Consider the following 15167-nt stretch of genomic DNA (forward strand, 5'->3'; position numbering starts at 1 on the left):
ATAGAGGTATTGGCCTATGTACATATCTTTATATGGACATACACTGAAGGAGTGGACAGACTTGAGGCCTCTGCTCAAGCCCTCTCCTAATACAAAAACACTTTGTTGTAACAACCTGACATCTGGCTCACCATCCAGGCACAGTCACTGAAGACAATATGGGTGCATAAAGAAATGTGCTGAAGAAAGCAGATGATGCCTGGCTACCAAAAGATATATGGCATTTGGAATCGTAAGGCTTGACGTTAAACAAGTGGCCACGTAGCTTAGAAGCAACAAGCCCACATAAAAGAGAAGCACACCAGCCTCTGCCATAATGAGGTGTCCATGGGATCGGGTACCAGGCATCACGATCCAAAGCAAGCAAGCAAACAAACAAGCAAAAAACACATTTTTGAGAACAAGGGGTCAGAGCAGAGACCCAAAATCCATCTTTAGACAATGGGACATCCCCTCACAGAACAGTCACAAGAAAGGGCTGAGTCAACCAGGGCGCCGTTTAGCACCAATGAAACACAATATTCCTGTGGTCCCCTGAAGCTTCCTCACTTCCCACTATCATGACCCTACTCCCGCCTTTTGTTATGGACTAAGCTGGAACATGGACACAGGTACAGATAAGCAATAAGAGCTCACGACACACACAATCCAGGACCAGGAGTGGGAATAGTGATACCAGGAGGGTAGGGGGAAGGTGGAGAGGGAAGGAAGGGGGAAATAATGGCAATGATTGATACATAACCACACAAGCACATGCACAGAGGGTGAACAACAAAAAACATGGGGGAAGGGAGACAGTGGTCGGTAAGATATGAAAATATTTATAATTTACCAAGAGGTCACATGGGTGGGGGTGGGGAGAGGAGCTGATACCAAGGGCTCAATATAAAGTAAATGTTTACAAAATTATGATGACAACATATGTACAAATATGCTTGATACATCTTATGTATGGATTGTTATAAACCTGTAAGAGCCCCCAATAAAATGATCTTTTAATAAAAAACATTAAAAAGATATGTGTTTAGAAATATTTGGTCGAAAAACTATATGCTGAATCCCTCCAAACAGCCAAGAGCAAGACAGGGCCAGGCTTGACACTCTCTGGCCTTGTGATAGCAACTAAGTGCCTGCTTGCCACAAAAGGCCATGCACCCCTCATACATAGAAGAGCCGGAAGCACTTGGCCACAGACCATGCCTACCATCCATTCTTTTTGAAAGAAAGGCATGCAGCTTCCACAAACATTTCGAACATTGGCAACTAAATAGGGCAGTTCTCTCTGTCCGATGGGATCACTGTAAGTTGTGATCAACTCTATAGAAGTGGATACTTGGCAGTACTGTTGTGTAAATTTACACTGAGCAAATCTATGTAGCAAAAGTCATTGTGTAATCTATGGGGGTTTAGTCTATGGAGTCTGAGGATAGATACATGTAAAGGCATATGAAGATGTAGGCAAATCTGCAGACAAAGATGTTTGGGAAGACATGTAAATTCCACAAAAGTTATTCAGTGCTTACTTTGGGGATGACACCAATCAGTTATTTATATGTGATATTGTGCTAAACTGGGAGTCACGAATTTAAATAAAACAATGTTCTCAGTATTTCACAGAATAAAACTCCAAAAACCAAAATCATTACCATTGATTTGATATCGTCTCATAGCAACCCTGTAGGACAGGGTACCACTACCCCTGTGGGTTCCCTTAGAGGATTCGGGAGCATAAGGGAAAGCTAATCTGGTCTTGACAGATCAGTAGAACTTGGTCAAAATAAAAGTGGGATTGAATTGACAAAAGGAAGTCACAGACATTTCATGTAAAAGATCAAAATGCCCATTCAGGGACTTGGTGGAATTACTTTTATTTATCTTGCGGGCTAGCCATGGGGAAGCGCAGAGAAATAAGGCAGACACTATGTTAGGTCAGATGCTCCTAAACACCACTGTCAAGTCTGAAATGCCATGCTAAGACATGTAAGCATTGGTTTATACAATTGAGGATGGTGGTTCTTCAGGCAAGAGAGAGAAATAATTGGATATATACTTTTAAAATTATGAATGAAAAGTGGAGACATTACATAAATCAATGATTCTCCCCAAATTAGATTGGATTCATGAAGCCATATCAGGGTGGTTTAAAGCACAGTTCCAAATCATCCACCTCAGTGTACAACCAAACAGAACCCTGCCAGTCCAGCTCCATCCTCACAGTGCTCAAGTTTGAGGCCGTCTTTGCAGTCACTGTGTCAGTTCATCCCGTTAAGGGTCGCCTTCATCTTTGCTGACCGTGACGTTCTGTAATGACCTTTACCAGGGCGGTTTCTCCTGATAAAACACACACGTACCATCCTTGCTTCTATAAGAAGCCTTCTGGCGGCACTTCTTCCATGGCATATTTATTTGTTCTTCTGGCAGTCAATAGTCTTTGCCAGCACCATAATTCAGATGCATCGATTCTTCTGTGGTCTTCTTTATTCACTGTCCGAAGTTCACATGCATATAAAAGGGTTGAAGATTCGATCGCTTGGGCCAAGCACCTCCCAGTTCTCAAAGCGACACCTTGCTCTTCACCACTTTAAAGAAATCTTGTGCAGCAGATTTACCCCAGGCAATGCGTCATTCTATTTCTTGACCGCTGATTCCCTGAGCCTTGATTGTGGATCAATGAAATATTTGACCACTTCGAATTTTATTCCACGGATCACGGTGTTACTGATTCATCCACTTGTTAAGATTTTAGTTTTTTTACAATGAGTTGTAATCCATACTGAAGGCTAGAATCTCTGATCTTTCTCCCCAATTGAAGTCCTCCACACTTCCAACATGCAAGGTTATGTTGTAACCTTGTTAATAAGCCTTCCTCTAATCCTGATATTGTGTTCTTGGCTCCTACACCCCAGTATCTCGGATAATTTGCTCAGCAGACATATGGAAAAACCACGATGAGATACAACCCTGACACTGAACTTTCCTGATTTAAACCGTGCCATATTCCCCTTGCTTTGCTCAAGTGATTGCTCCTTGGTCCAGTGTACTGGTTCGCCAGAGCATAATGAAGTGTTGTGGACTTCCCATTCTTCTCAGTGCTGTCCATAGTTTGAAGGCCTAGGTTCTACTATAAACAAGCTAAGTGATTAGGATACCTGGCTTTAGTCATTGATGTTTTTCTCATCATCATTGGATTATATGTACTACAAATTTAGTATAAGATTAGTTAACATTTGAAAGCCAAACTCACTGCCATGGTGGCAGCTTCAACTCATGGTTGCCCAATACAGGGCTTTTCCAGGACCGTAAATCTTTATGGGAGCAGAGAGTCTTCTCTTTAACCCTCAGAGCAGCCAATAGGGTTAAATTTCGGATATGGCTTTCGGTTATTTGCCTAATGCCTAATTCCCAGTACCGCCAGGGCCTCTTTAGGAGATAGAAGGCACTCTAGAATGCGAAGTAAATACATATTCATTGAAATCCTATTATGTTCCCGGTATTGAGGGGATCATGATAAAACAGACAAATGAAGAATTACCTGGTCTAACATAAATTTTAAGAGGTGGCCCAAAGGAAGTGGACATTATCTAACAATGTCATTCCTATCACACGGAAGTAAAATGCTGGGGAGGCAGTTCATAAATGGCAGCCCATCAATAGGGAACTGCCAGATTCTGCAGAAGACCTGCAATGAGGGATCGCTGACACCAAACAGCTCTTGGCTGAAAGCACAGAATACCTTAAAGAAGTCTACTTGCGTCTTATTGACTATGCAACGCATTCAACTGTATGGATCGTAACACATCATGGATAATGTAAATTCCAAACACTTAACTGCGCTCCTGGGGAAGATGTGCATAGGTCTGAAGACCATCTTTCAGACCAAACAAGGGGGAAAGTCCTGCTTTAAAATCAGGGAATGTGGACCTCAGTTTATTCCTCTCACCATACTCATTCAGTCTGCATCCCAAACACACAAGCAGAGAAGCTGGATTTCATGAAGAAGAATAGGGCATCAAGACTGGAGCATGGCTTATGAGCAGTCTGTGCGACATAGATGATACAATTTGTCTTTCTGGAAGTGACGAGAACTTGAAGCACTTGCTGGCAAAACAAAAGGCTGACTGCTGTCTTCTGTCCGGACTGTAACTCAACACAAAAGAAAGCCCGAATTCTGTAACAGGACGAACAGACAACCTCGTGATAGATAAACTGAGGAAAGCTGTCAAGGATTTCATTTCAGTTGGATCCGCAAGCCAAAAGTGCAACAGATTAAAAAAATCAAATTACTTGTTACTTTGGTCAAATCTGCTGCACTAGACGTCTTTCTAGCAGTGAGGGACAAGGACGTCACTTTGAGGACTCAGGCACTCCTGATCCAAGCCAGGGGGTTTCCCATCACCTCATATGTTTGCCAACAGTCAACAGCGAATGAAGAAATAGGAGACTAATTAATTAATGCATGCAGATTATGCTGATAGCGAAGAGCATTGGAAATATCGCAAACTGCCGGATGAAGAAATCTTCCTCGGAAGAAGCATATAGACATAACACTGCTAGCAATGAAGACCACAAGACTTCACCTCACATACTCTGGACATGTTATCAGGCAAGACCAGCTCCTGGACAAGGATATCATGCTCCGGAAAGTGGATCGGCAGCATCCAAGAGGGGGACCGTGGACTAGCTGCATTTAAGCAGTAGCTGCAACAATGGCCTCAAACATAACAATCGGAAGGACAATGATGGTCCAGAGCTGGGTAGGGTTTTGTTTCCTTGCACACCATGTCACTACGAATCAGAATTGATTTAAAGGCATCTAACAATAATGACATTTACAGCAAAGCAGCATTCAATCAAGGTCTTACCAAATGGCTTCCATTTGGCTTTAATGGTTCTGAGACAAAATTACTTTTGGTCATGGGATTTTAAAAAAGTTTTATGACCCTCTAAAGAATTATATTTCATATTCCCAACCGGATGCACAGAAATACAAAGCTTCCAGAGCTTAAAGTGTTCAACCTGGTACACATTCCCCTTTCATTCAGATGCACAGAAAGGATGAAACCCCTTCCCGCACTGCTCCCAAAGAGCACTCTCCACCCTCTACCTAAACTGAGACAGCGGTTTCAGTCACTGTTTGCAGTGTGTTACGACGCTCTTTAACAGGATGGCCAATGAAAACAACCCTTTAGTTGTTTTTTTTTTCACCCAAATTAAACATGTCTAAAAAAGTTATAAAAATTCCTTTATAAAAATACATTTTGTTAAGTGCCATCAAGCCAGTCCCGATTCATAGCGATCAGATGCACAATGGAATGAAATACGACAGGTCTGAACCATCTTCAGAATTGTTTGAATGTTTGCACTGCTTCAGATTTTCAGTACATCTGATAGTGTTCCCCTACCATCCAGACAGTTTTCAGTGATGCATCACTCCCAAGTGGACAGCCTATCCCTTCACCTGGAGGCTTGTTTATCTTGGGTGACCCTGCTAGTATTCCAAATACTAGTGACACAGCTTGAAGCACTATGGCAACACACAAGCCACCACAGTCTGGCAAACTAACAGAACATCTGGACTTATTACAAGAATCCCTTTTTCTTGGTGGCTTGGTTTTTCGGCCTGTTCCTGAAGTGGCTTGGGGCACTGATTCAGAAAATTGCACCAGATAGGCTGCATCTGTTTCTACTTTCTTCAATATGGTGTTCCACTCTATTTTCAGCTATTACGTTACTCTATTTGTAAATTTACCATCCTAGGTTTAAATATAAGAAGTCAGACCCACGAACAACTCGATAAAGCCAAACAAGGTAAGGGAAATTTGAAAAAGAATTAGGTATGAAAGGACTTTCAAGGGAAGTTGTATATGGACCTATGGTGGCTAGTTGGTTGTGCATTAAGCTGCCAATCATAAGATCAGTGGTTCAAACCCACCAGTCACTCTGCAGGTTTTAAAAGATTTAACTCTTTTTAAAAAAGATGTCACTATGAGCTAGGATCAATTAGATGGCAGCAGGTTTTTTGGGTGGGGTGTGTGTGGGAGGCTGTGCAATATAGACTGAGACTATAAGTTGGATATCAAAAATCAGAACACAGCTTGAGAAGAGTGGAAAATAAACAAAATCGAAAAGGCAGACATATGAAAGGTGTGAGCGCAATTTAGAACATTGAAAATAAAAGACTTCATATCTACTTTCATAACTATCTTGAAGACCTAAAATTTCTTCTTCAAATTACACTGTTAATATTTCAGAACATGTTGTCATCTATCTGTCATATCATATATATACGTATATATATGTCAATGGATAATTCATGTTACATGCTTCAGAAGTGAGGTGACTCCAAGGTTCTTTATAAGAAAAAGTGTAACTTCTAAGAGTTTCTGTGCATAGGTAGAGAAGTTGTGCCGTCTTATGACAAGATCAGAGCATTTTAATTTCAATAAAGGAGTTTGAATGCTGGCAGACCCAGTTTGGGTACTAAACTCACTACCCGTCAACTGTGACTCAGCAACCCTCTGAGAAAATGGAACTTCTCCTGTGGATTTCTGAGACTGTCAATCAAAAGGGGAGCAGAAAGTCTCCTCTTTCCCTGGCAGAATTCCTGATGGGCTCTAATGGCTAACCTGTGGTGAGCGGTCACATACATAACCCACTACACCATCAGAGCTCCTTAGCTATCGTACAGTAACTCCTTGGTCTAGGCCCCTTTTAACATAACAAACTGGAAGTACCTGCTATTCAGTTCCTAATGAAAGTGAAGTGACACTTGGGGAAAATTCCCAAGTGTAATTTGTACTGTTCAAATATATCTTTGGATCCATAGACCCCATGTGAAGAATAACTTGACCAAAATATTTAGTACAACACAATCTAAATAAAACCATGTGAACTTCCTTTATCACAGGGTAGCTAACACTGCTTTAAACTATCTTGATATTGTATGGGCAAGCAGAGTGAAGATGGTATATAGCATGCATTATGTAGCTCAAAACTAAGCGGTGCTATTTTTGAATCAGCAGGTCAAATATACCCGGGACCAAGTCGCACATCTGAGTCAACAAAATGTGTGTTGGCCAGTGCCATTATAATGAATGTGTTGTACTTGAGTGTCCAGTACCAAATTATGTTAATGCTAGAAATTATCCTTCTTTCAATTAAATCAAATGAAAAAAATTATTGGTGAAGAATGTAATAATTAGGATGATATACATACAACACTTTTCTTAATGAAGAAAATGAATATAAAGTATTAACTCCAGGAAGTAGTGTTGGTTAATATAGCAGCTCTGGCCAATCATGAGAAAGAGACCAAACTGACAGTCAAGATCACCAAGTAGTTTGGAAGCTCAATTCCCTCTGAGAGTGCTAGGAAGCAGATCTTCTGGGTTGAGTATGAAGAAAAATAGGAATATAAGTTGCACAATTTAACTGCCAGGAAGGAGCCATAAATTAGCAGGGTTTATCATGTATGCCTGCATCCTTGGAAAATAACACTGTGATTGTAATTATGTAATGGAACTCAATAGACATTTGTGGAACAAGAGTCATGACCAATGTTTGGTTGCCCCCCACCCCCCAGAGTCATATTTTGGGGTGGCAGAATAAAAGTACTCTTCTTTGCTCAATTATAAATTATAGTCCCCAAGCCACCATATTATAAACTACAGCGCAGGATACTTTCCCTCCCTAAAATGCATTTTTATTGAAGATCATCAGTCACTTTTCTGCTTACTCTGAGAAAGGCGAGAGCTTACTATAATTTACCCATAAGAATGGCCTGTGCAATGTGCAAACGCAGAGATTTCCTTATGTGCTCTAACTTCCAAGCCATTTGTTAAAATGGTAAGTCAGGAGGCTGATACCCGGGTTCATCGCCCGGAAGATTCAGTCCATTAGTCACCTGCTGTCCTTACTAGGTTTCCTGTTGAAACATTTCAAAATATTTTCTCCTCACGAATGTGTTTGCCAATTACCTATCGCCTTTTCAAAGAGTATTGCAGATGTAGGATAAAATGATATGGGGAAATCTTTACATCACTGATTTTACACGACTTTTCTAAAGTTTCTTAAAAACTATGCTTTAATAAATGCAAGGAGCTTCAGAGGTTCTTAAAAACTCCCCTTATCTTTTAATCCCATTTTCCATCAACTTTTTTGAAATTCCCTTGTTCAAAAAGAGCCCTGAAGCGCTACGGGTTACACACTGGGCTTCAAGGCTGTCGTTCAAACCCACCGGCCACTCCATGGAAGAAAGCGGAGTCTGTCTGCTCTCATAAAGATCTACCATCTCTGAAACCTCATCCAGGGTCACTCTGAGGCAGGATCTGCTCCGCGGCAGTAGGTTTGTACAATAAGCTAACTAAGAGAAACATTACCAATATCCTAATAGTGATCATTCCTGCTTGATAATATTCCCGTACATGTGTCTCATTATTTTTGTATTTATTCAGTCGTTTACATAATATGCACATTTTAAAGTATTCATGAAAAGCTGATAAGCTTTGAAAATATCTAGTTGTCAAATAAACGGTACCAAATAAAAGACAGGTTTGGTAGCATCCATAAGGTTTACAATGTGTGGTAGTTACCTGCTCTGGTGTCAATTTGGGACTTGAGAGGATTAAGAGTGAAGGGATGGACTCTAGTCTGTCAATCGGATCTCAGTCAATGAGGCCTCTGTGTGGGCATGGCCTTCTCCTGAGAATTGTGGGAAATCCTGTTTTTCCTCCTTGAAGATGGGAGACACACTCTCTCTCTGCTCACTCCCTGGGAGACATAGCAGCGGACAAAACACATGGAACTATGCTAGTGGCCGGAGCTAGAGAAGCCACATGGAGACCCCTGCCAGCACTGAGATGCTTACCACGCCACTGGATCCAAATTTTGTCTACCCATTGGCCTCTGATTGTCCTGTATTTGGTGTCATTGCATGTGCTTAGTGAGTCTGAAAAGGACTTTCTTTATAGATACGTATCGGACATATGGGCTAATATCGGACTTAGACACTTGGACTGGACTGGGTTGGGATGCTTTCCTAATGTACAATTACCCTTTATATAAAACTCTCTTGTACATGTGAGTGTCCATGGACTTGTTTCTCTAGTCTCCCCTGACTCACACAGAATGTTTGGGGTAATGATGAAACGTCTAGAAAAATTCTGATAACATGCCCTTCAGTGAAACCAGTTAATATTTTTAAATGTTTTTATTTTATTTTTTTCTGTTGCAAGATTTGCTCTCTTCTTGAATACACAGTTGGCTATTTAAAAGCAACCCAATTTCTAGGGATTACTCATGCAAAACGTGGATGGTTTTTTATACTTGGTACGGGAACTACTGTCTTTGGTATAAGAAATAAAAACAAAGAGGAAGGAAAACATTACTTTAATTACAGCTACTAAGAATGAGGGCTTGAGGGATGAGGAGGTGAATTAACCACAAGTCACGGGGTGTAGGGATGGCTCAGCCAATCACACCGTGATGATCCTCAGCTGTCAATGAAGATGTGAGTGTTTTCGTGAGGCAATGTGCAAAACCTGTTTCAGCGGAGCTTCTAAACTAAGGCGGCCTAGTTGGAAAGGCCTGAAAATCTACTCTTGAAAATCAGGCAATAAAAACTCTCTGGAAGACCATGCTCCTGTGTGTGATGGTCGGGAGGGCTCAGGGTTCCGTGTGCCTGGACTGGGCAACCGCTGCAGCAGCAGCACTCTGTTGCCTGACAAAGAGGGAAATTGTGCTCCAATGCGGAGATGACCTTGAACAGTGGAAATGGACTGTAAGGGGATCCTTGTTGCTGAGAAAGAAACTTGGAGGTGAAAAACCACAAAGGCCAGGTGAGAAACCTCAGCGATTAGGGCTAAATTTTTAAATGGCCAAGATTGTAGGAAGAAAGAATAATTTCTTACTTCAAAGAAAACCAAACTCCCAAATCCAAACCAACTGCAGTGGGCTGATTCTGACTGACAGTGTCTCCAGGGAGTGTGTCCAAGACTTGTGTCTTTACTGCGGCAGGTAACCTGATCTTTCTCCCAAGAAGTGGCTGCAAATAAACCACAGTTGCAAAATTAAAAAAACACCCAAATCTCGCTACCATCCAGTCAAGGCCGACTCAAAACCACCGGATAGTCTCCAGTGACGCACCTGTATGACAGAGCAGCTACAAGAAACCCCACTGCTCTCAGGCTGGGCCCCGAAGTGCCCAAGAGCAAACACAGTTTCCATTGTTTATTTTAGGATGCTACCAAATTCAAACCCGGACTTCTTGATGATGGCTGATAACGTTTTTATACACAGATGATAAGGAATCACGCCTTCAGACTACAGAAAAAGGCTGATTGATGCAGAAACTCACGTCCGAAGATGTCACAAGACATGCATGGTGTAGGCATGGGCACACTATGCCAAAACTTAGCATAATTTCCTTGGTTCCTCCTGTTTTGCATGTCTCTGTGTTAGCTACTGTATATACTCATGTATAAGTCGAGTTTTTCAGCACATTTTCAATTCAGTTTTTGTGGTAGGTGCCCTGGCTGGTATTCGGGTTGAATTCCATTTGAGTATATACGGTATGTGGGGCATGGTGCATGTGAGGAATCTCTTAAGTCGAACAAAGACCAAGTATATCTTCAGAAGGGGTTATTCTTTTTATGACCTGTATGACTAAGGGAGGAATCCTGGGGTGGTAAAAATGGGTCAGACACTCAGCTACTAACGTGTTTGTAGATTTAAGTCCACCACGGGTGCTGCAGAAGAACGGCCTGGGAATCTATTTCTGCAAAAACTAGCTCGATGCTTTTCTTTGATACCCTGTGGAGCACAGTTCTACTTTGACACCCATCGGGCAACCATGAGTTGAAAGTGACCAAGGCAACTGGTTAAAAGCTATAAAAAGAAACCCAATGGCCTTGACTCTTCTCCATTATCTACAGAGTCTCAGTTTCTTAAACCCAGCTCACCCTCCAACTTCCATATGAGGTGAGTTTTGCTTTTGTTAGATTTCCATTCTCAGTGGAGGCTAACTTTGATTTGCAATGGTCTTGCATAAATATATTTAGAACCCCTTAAAGATCATTCCCATCTGTGTTTGATACAGCAAAACACACACACATACACACACACACACACACACCAACCACTGTGTACAGAGAAGGGTGTGGGCTTGGGAATACAGGAGTACAGCTACGCTACAGGAAACAAAGCTAGTTTTTGGTACAGGTTTGTCAAATTCCCTCCAGTGCACAATACATTTCCATCACATCTTCTGCTCGCAGGCATTAGTGCAGATTGAAAACATACAAACGATTGTAGCAGCAGCAGCTCATATCCACACATTTGAATGTCTACAAAATCATATGAAGGACTACACATTTGGAAAATAATTTCACAAATTTGGTGTGCTAAGAAAAGTTAATATAGAATGGGAAATCCATCTCACAATGCACGCATTCGTCATTGTTAACCGTGCTTCTTAATGTGGATTTAGGTTGTGAAGGTTTCCTCTTGCCTGCAGAACTCAAGATTAGAGAGAGAGCTCTCTTCTACGTGTTTCTAGGCTGTGGCAATATATTTATTTCCTATCAGAATGGTTACAGAGAGATACCCAAGTACCCCAGACCTGATAAGGAGAGGTCACTGAGCTTTGAACCCCAAACATCCCTAATCAGAGACAAGGAGCCTGACAACCACATTCCATCACTGGGTAAACATGCAGGTTGGAAGCTCACCTTATGCAGGTCCAATCCAGCGAACTGCTGTTTTTGCTTTTGCTTTAATTCTCCTTTTAGGAACAAGGGAATATACACTGAATAAGGGACCCATCAGAACTGAGGGTTCCAGAATCATTGTTATTCATATGCAAAGGTAAATTAGTGATAATTAAGCTCAGTAGAAGTTTCCAGGGTGCATATGTGCATGCGTGCACATGTGTACACTCACAAGCCCCAAAGTCTAATTAAATATAACAGACACTGGATGAAATATTGGCTTTGGTACCATGAAGACAAAAATAGTTCTGCAAGAAAAGCTATGATTTGAAGTAAAGGTAACATTACTAGATCGAGGCACTCTACTGAGGATGTTCGTAATGAGGAGGAGGAGGAGGACTGGATTCCATTCTTCTTCATCATTAGAGTCTGGGAATGAACGAAACCAGTCCTCAAAGGCTGTGGTTTGGAAATTCAGCTGAGTTATGGCATGGAAACATTCAAACTGGCCTTTCTACTGAACTTCTTAGGCCACGCAAACAAAGCCTAATAAATTTGGTCTGAGAACAGGCCAGTGATGGGAGTATCATATTAAGCCTCATTTGGGTAATTTATCCTGATCTAACAATCCAACTATTTGAACAGTATAATTTGTTCTTACTGCAGACTGGAATATAGCCCCCAGGGGCTTTGGTTTCTAAGAGCTTATTATATATTTACATATGCCTATCCTATTGTCACTTCATTCCTAATATATTCAAGCCAAACTCCTCATTCTTACTACAAAAATAGCTCCTGATCACCCTGTCTCTTTTCAGCACCCTCATTTTCTCACTCAGGCTGAAACACCTCAAAGCCCTCACTAACCCATTCTTCTTGTGTAGGTAGCTAGCTAGTATCCAAATTATTATTCTTTTTAATATGCTGAAACTATCACTTTATGTCAAAGGCTTGTGGGTCTTCCAACAAGAAACTCATGTTGTAAGGAAGCTTCCTCAGATCAACCTACTGTGTGCTTCATGCTACAGTTAGCACCACGTGCTCTCCTCACGTTAGGTAAGAAGAGATGGGTAGAATTCAACTTTGAATGATAAGTCATAAAATTAAAAAAAGACTCAAAAATATTTTAAAAAACAAAAATAAAAGTGACTTAATATGGTGATTCCACCAAATCTTTTCCAAGCATACAGTTACTCGTTTGGGCCACAGAGGGCAGAAACTAATGACTGTTATTTTCTCAAAAATGGTGCCCAACTATTACCATTCTATAGGCAAGGGATCCTTTGGACATTGGGGCTTGGGGTTTAATTGTCTCTAAAGAGCCCTGTTGAGAAGAGCTGATTATAAACTACTAAAAAAAGCAAGTGAGTGATAGAGTAAGTGACAAAAAGACTGCTAACACAGAGCATAAACGCTGGCATGGTAGACCTGGCCCAGTCACCCCACCCCACCCCCACCCAGGCTCTAAGGGGAGTCCTTCAGCCTCCAAGGATCTCAACTGTTATCATGTAACATGACACAATTAAACCCATCGCTTAGTAAAAATCTCATCCTATTGACGGTTTTAAACAATTTCTACCACAGAAGCCATCTGCCTCTCTGCCCACTGCCCAAATTGTTAGTGCTTTTAACAAAGATTAAACTATTCGCCAACATACCAGAAAGAGGGGTTTCTAGATCCTGCCTCATACCCCCTCAGCCTTTAACCTGTCCTCTTACACGGATTCTGACACAGAGATCCGATCGGCTAACACCTTCCAAGGCTGCCACCTCTCTGAAAGCCAGCGGTCACTGCTTTGTACTACAGGCCAGCTGGTGGGATTCAAACTGCGGGCCTCCTGGTCAGCCACCGCGCGCTTCACCATTGCACCGCCGGGACCCCTGACCAGTCTCTAAGCTTCACACTATTAAATTCTAGATCTGTTCCATCTTATTCATTGTTCTCAAGACTTGCCAAGAATTCCAAGGAATTTGGCCAGCTGTCCTCGGATTAAATGCTCTTCTTTTAAGGCAATTCTTTACATCCAGCTCTAACATGAGTCCCCTCGGTTTAGGGCCAGGCGTGTAATGGGTTTCAGTCTTGATACCTTTGCCCAATATCTCAAAAAGCAAATTGTCACAGCTGAGATTCAGCCTCTGCATGATACAGATTCAAAATAGAATGAGGAGAGAGAGAGAGAGAAAAGAGATGCCTATATAAGGTTTTAAAATAACGATTCTATAATTATTGGTAGATCTCAATGGATTTAGTACATCACTAATTATACTACATTACTGTCAAATGAATTCTTTTAGGATGATTAATGTTATTATCCCAAATCCCAAATTAATTCACAATGAGTATCTTAAAGTCTCAGCAATACTTAAAAGGAGGGGGTGGGGGGAAGGGTGACAAATTAAGCAGGGCCATTATAGTGAAATACGGGGAGGTTTGCTTTCGAAGCCCTTCAAATCTATTGCTAGAATTAACCTATATATTTATGAAGCACCCTTTGGATCTCAGTTCAGTTTTGCAGTAGATTTTTCAGCTGAGAAAATACTGTGCTAAATGAACAGCTCAACTACGCAGGCCTTCGACCTTGTACCCTTGTCTGCACACGTCCATTGTCTGTCTCTTTTGTGGAAGCCTGTAGCGGTCATCACTGCGGAAGCCGGTAGGCTATAAATAAAAATACAAGGACAAAGAAAACATGCCGCCTCTTTGTCAGTTAATTTTTAAATTTAACTACTCAATACTTTTTCTGATAAAACGAATCTTCTCCAATTATCCTAGGATTTGATTAGCCCTCGCCTGTTTGGGTTCTCTGTGGCAGACTCAAATTTCTTAATTGCCTGCCATTGCCTGCCTTTCCCTTTATCCTCCATGGAGCCAACCCACCTTCTACAGGTCTCCGCTCTTCCCCACCCATGTGTTTTAAGAGAGCAGACATAGAGGTCAACTCCTTGGGTTGTATATCTTGCCTCTGGCGAGCTGTGTGAAACCTTAAACAAGATACTAAACTTCCATTAACTCACTTTGCACACCTGTGTAATGGGGATAATAATGCTTACCTGTTAGGATGTATGGCAGTGAACTCTTGTGAGCTTCAATGGTTTCCTATCTGCTCAACACAGTACTGAGAAAAGTATAAGTGCTAGGTACACCTTAATTTTCATTATTATCTGTTTTCTGAAGTGAACTATACAGACAGAGGCCCAAACCCATTCCCAACATCAGCAGCATCATTTCCCCTAATACTTAGGTGCCGATGATGGCACTAAGCATTCAACATGGTTGGTAGATATAAGCATTTGTTCTTACATTTCCCAGGCTTACACCGCTTATAAAGATGACAAGGGCTAAAAAAGCATTTGAATTGAGTTGGGTTTTTGTTGTTTATTTCTTTTAGCTCAAGTTTATAAAATTAACTGTCTATGACAAAAGTGTTTTGATTGCTTTACAAAATGATTTCCTGTATGACA

The 15167-nt window shown here is 41.3% G+C and overlaps 1 protein-coding gene across 1 annotated transcript in view; it reads left to right on the forward strand.

The window, feature by feature from the left end:
- Positions 1 to 601: 601 nt before the first annotated feature.
- The window catches only part of LOC142446137 (protein kish-A-like), a 33626-nt gene continuing 19060 nt past the window's right edge, over positions 602 to 15167 (forward strand). Inside the window, exons 1-3 of the mRNA XM_075547890.1 lie at positions 602 to 611; positions 5758 to 5808; positions 11787 to 11862. Coding sequence (XP_075404005.1) covers positions 602 to 611; positions 5758 to 5808; positions 11787 to 11862 — 137 coding nt within the window. The remainder of the gene's footprint in view (positions 612 to 5757; positions 5809 to 11786; positions 11863 to 15167) is intronic.

Source organism: Tenrec ecaudatus, chromosome 4 (assembly GCF_050624435.1).
Source record: "Tenrec ecaudatus isolate mTenEca1 chromosome 4, mTenEca1.hap1, whole genome shotgun sequence".
Lineage (NCBI taxonomy): Eukaryota > Metazoa > Chordata > Mammalia > Afrosoricida > Tenrecidae > Tenrec > Tenrec ecaudatus.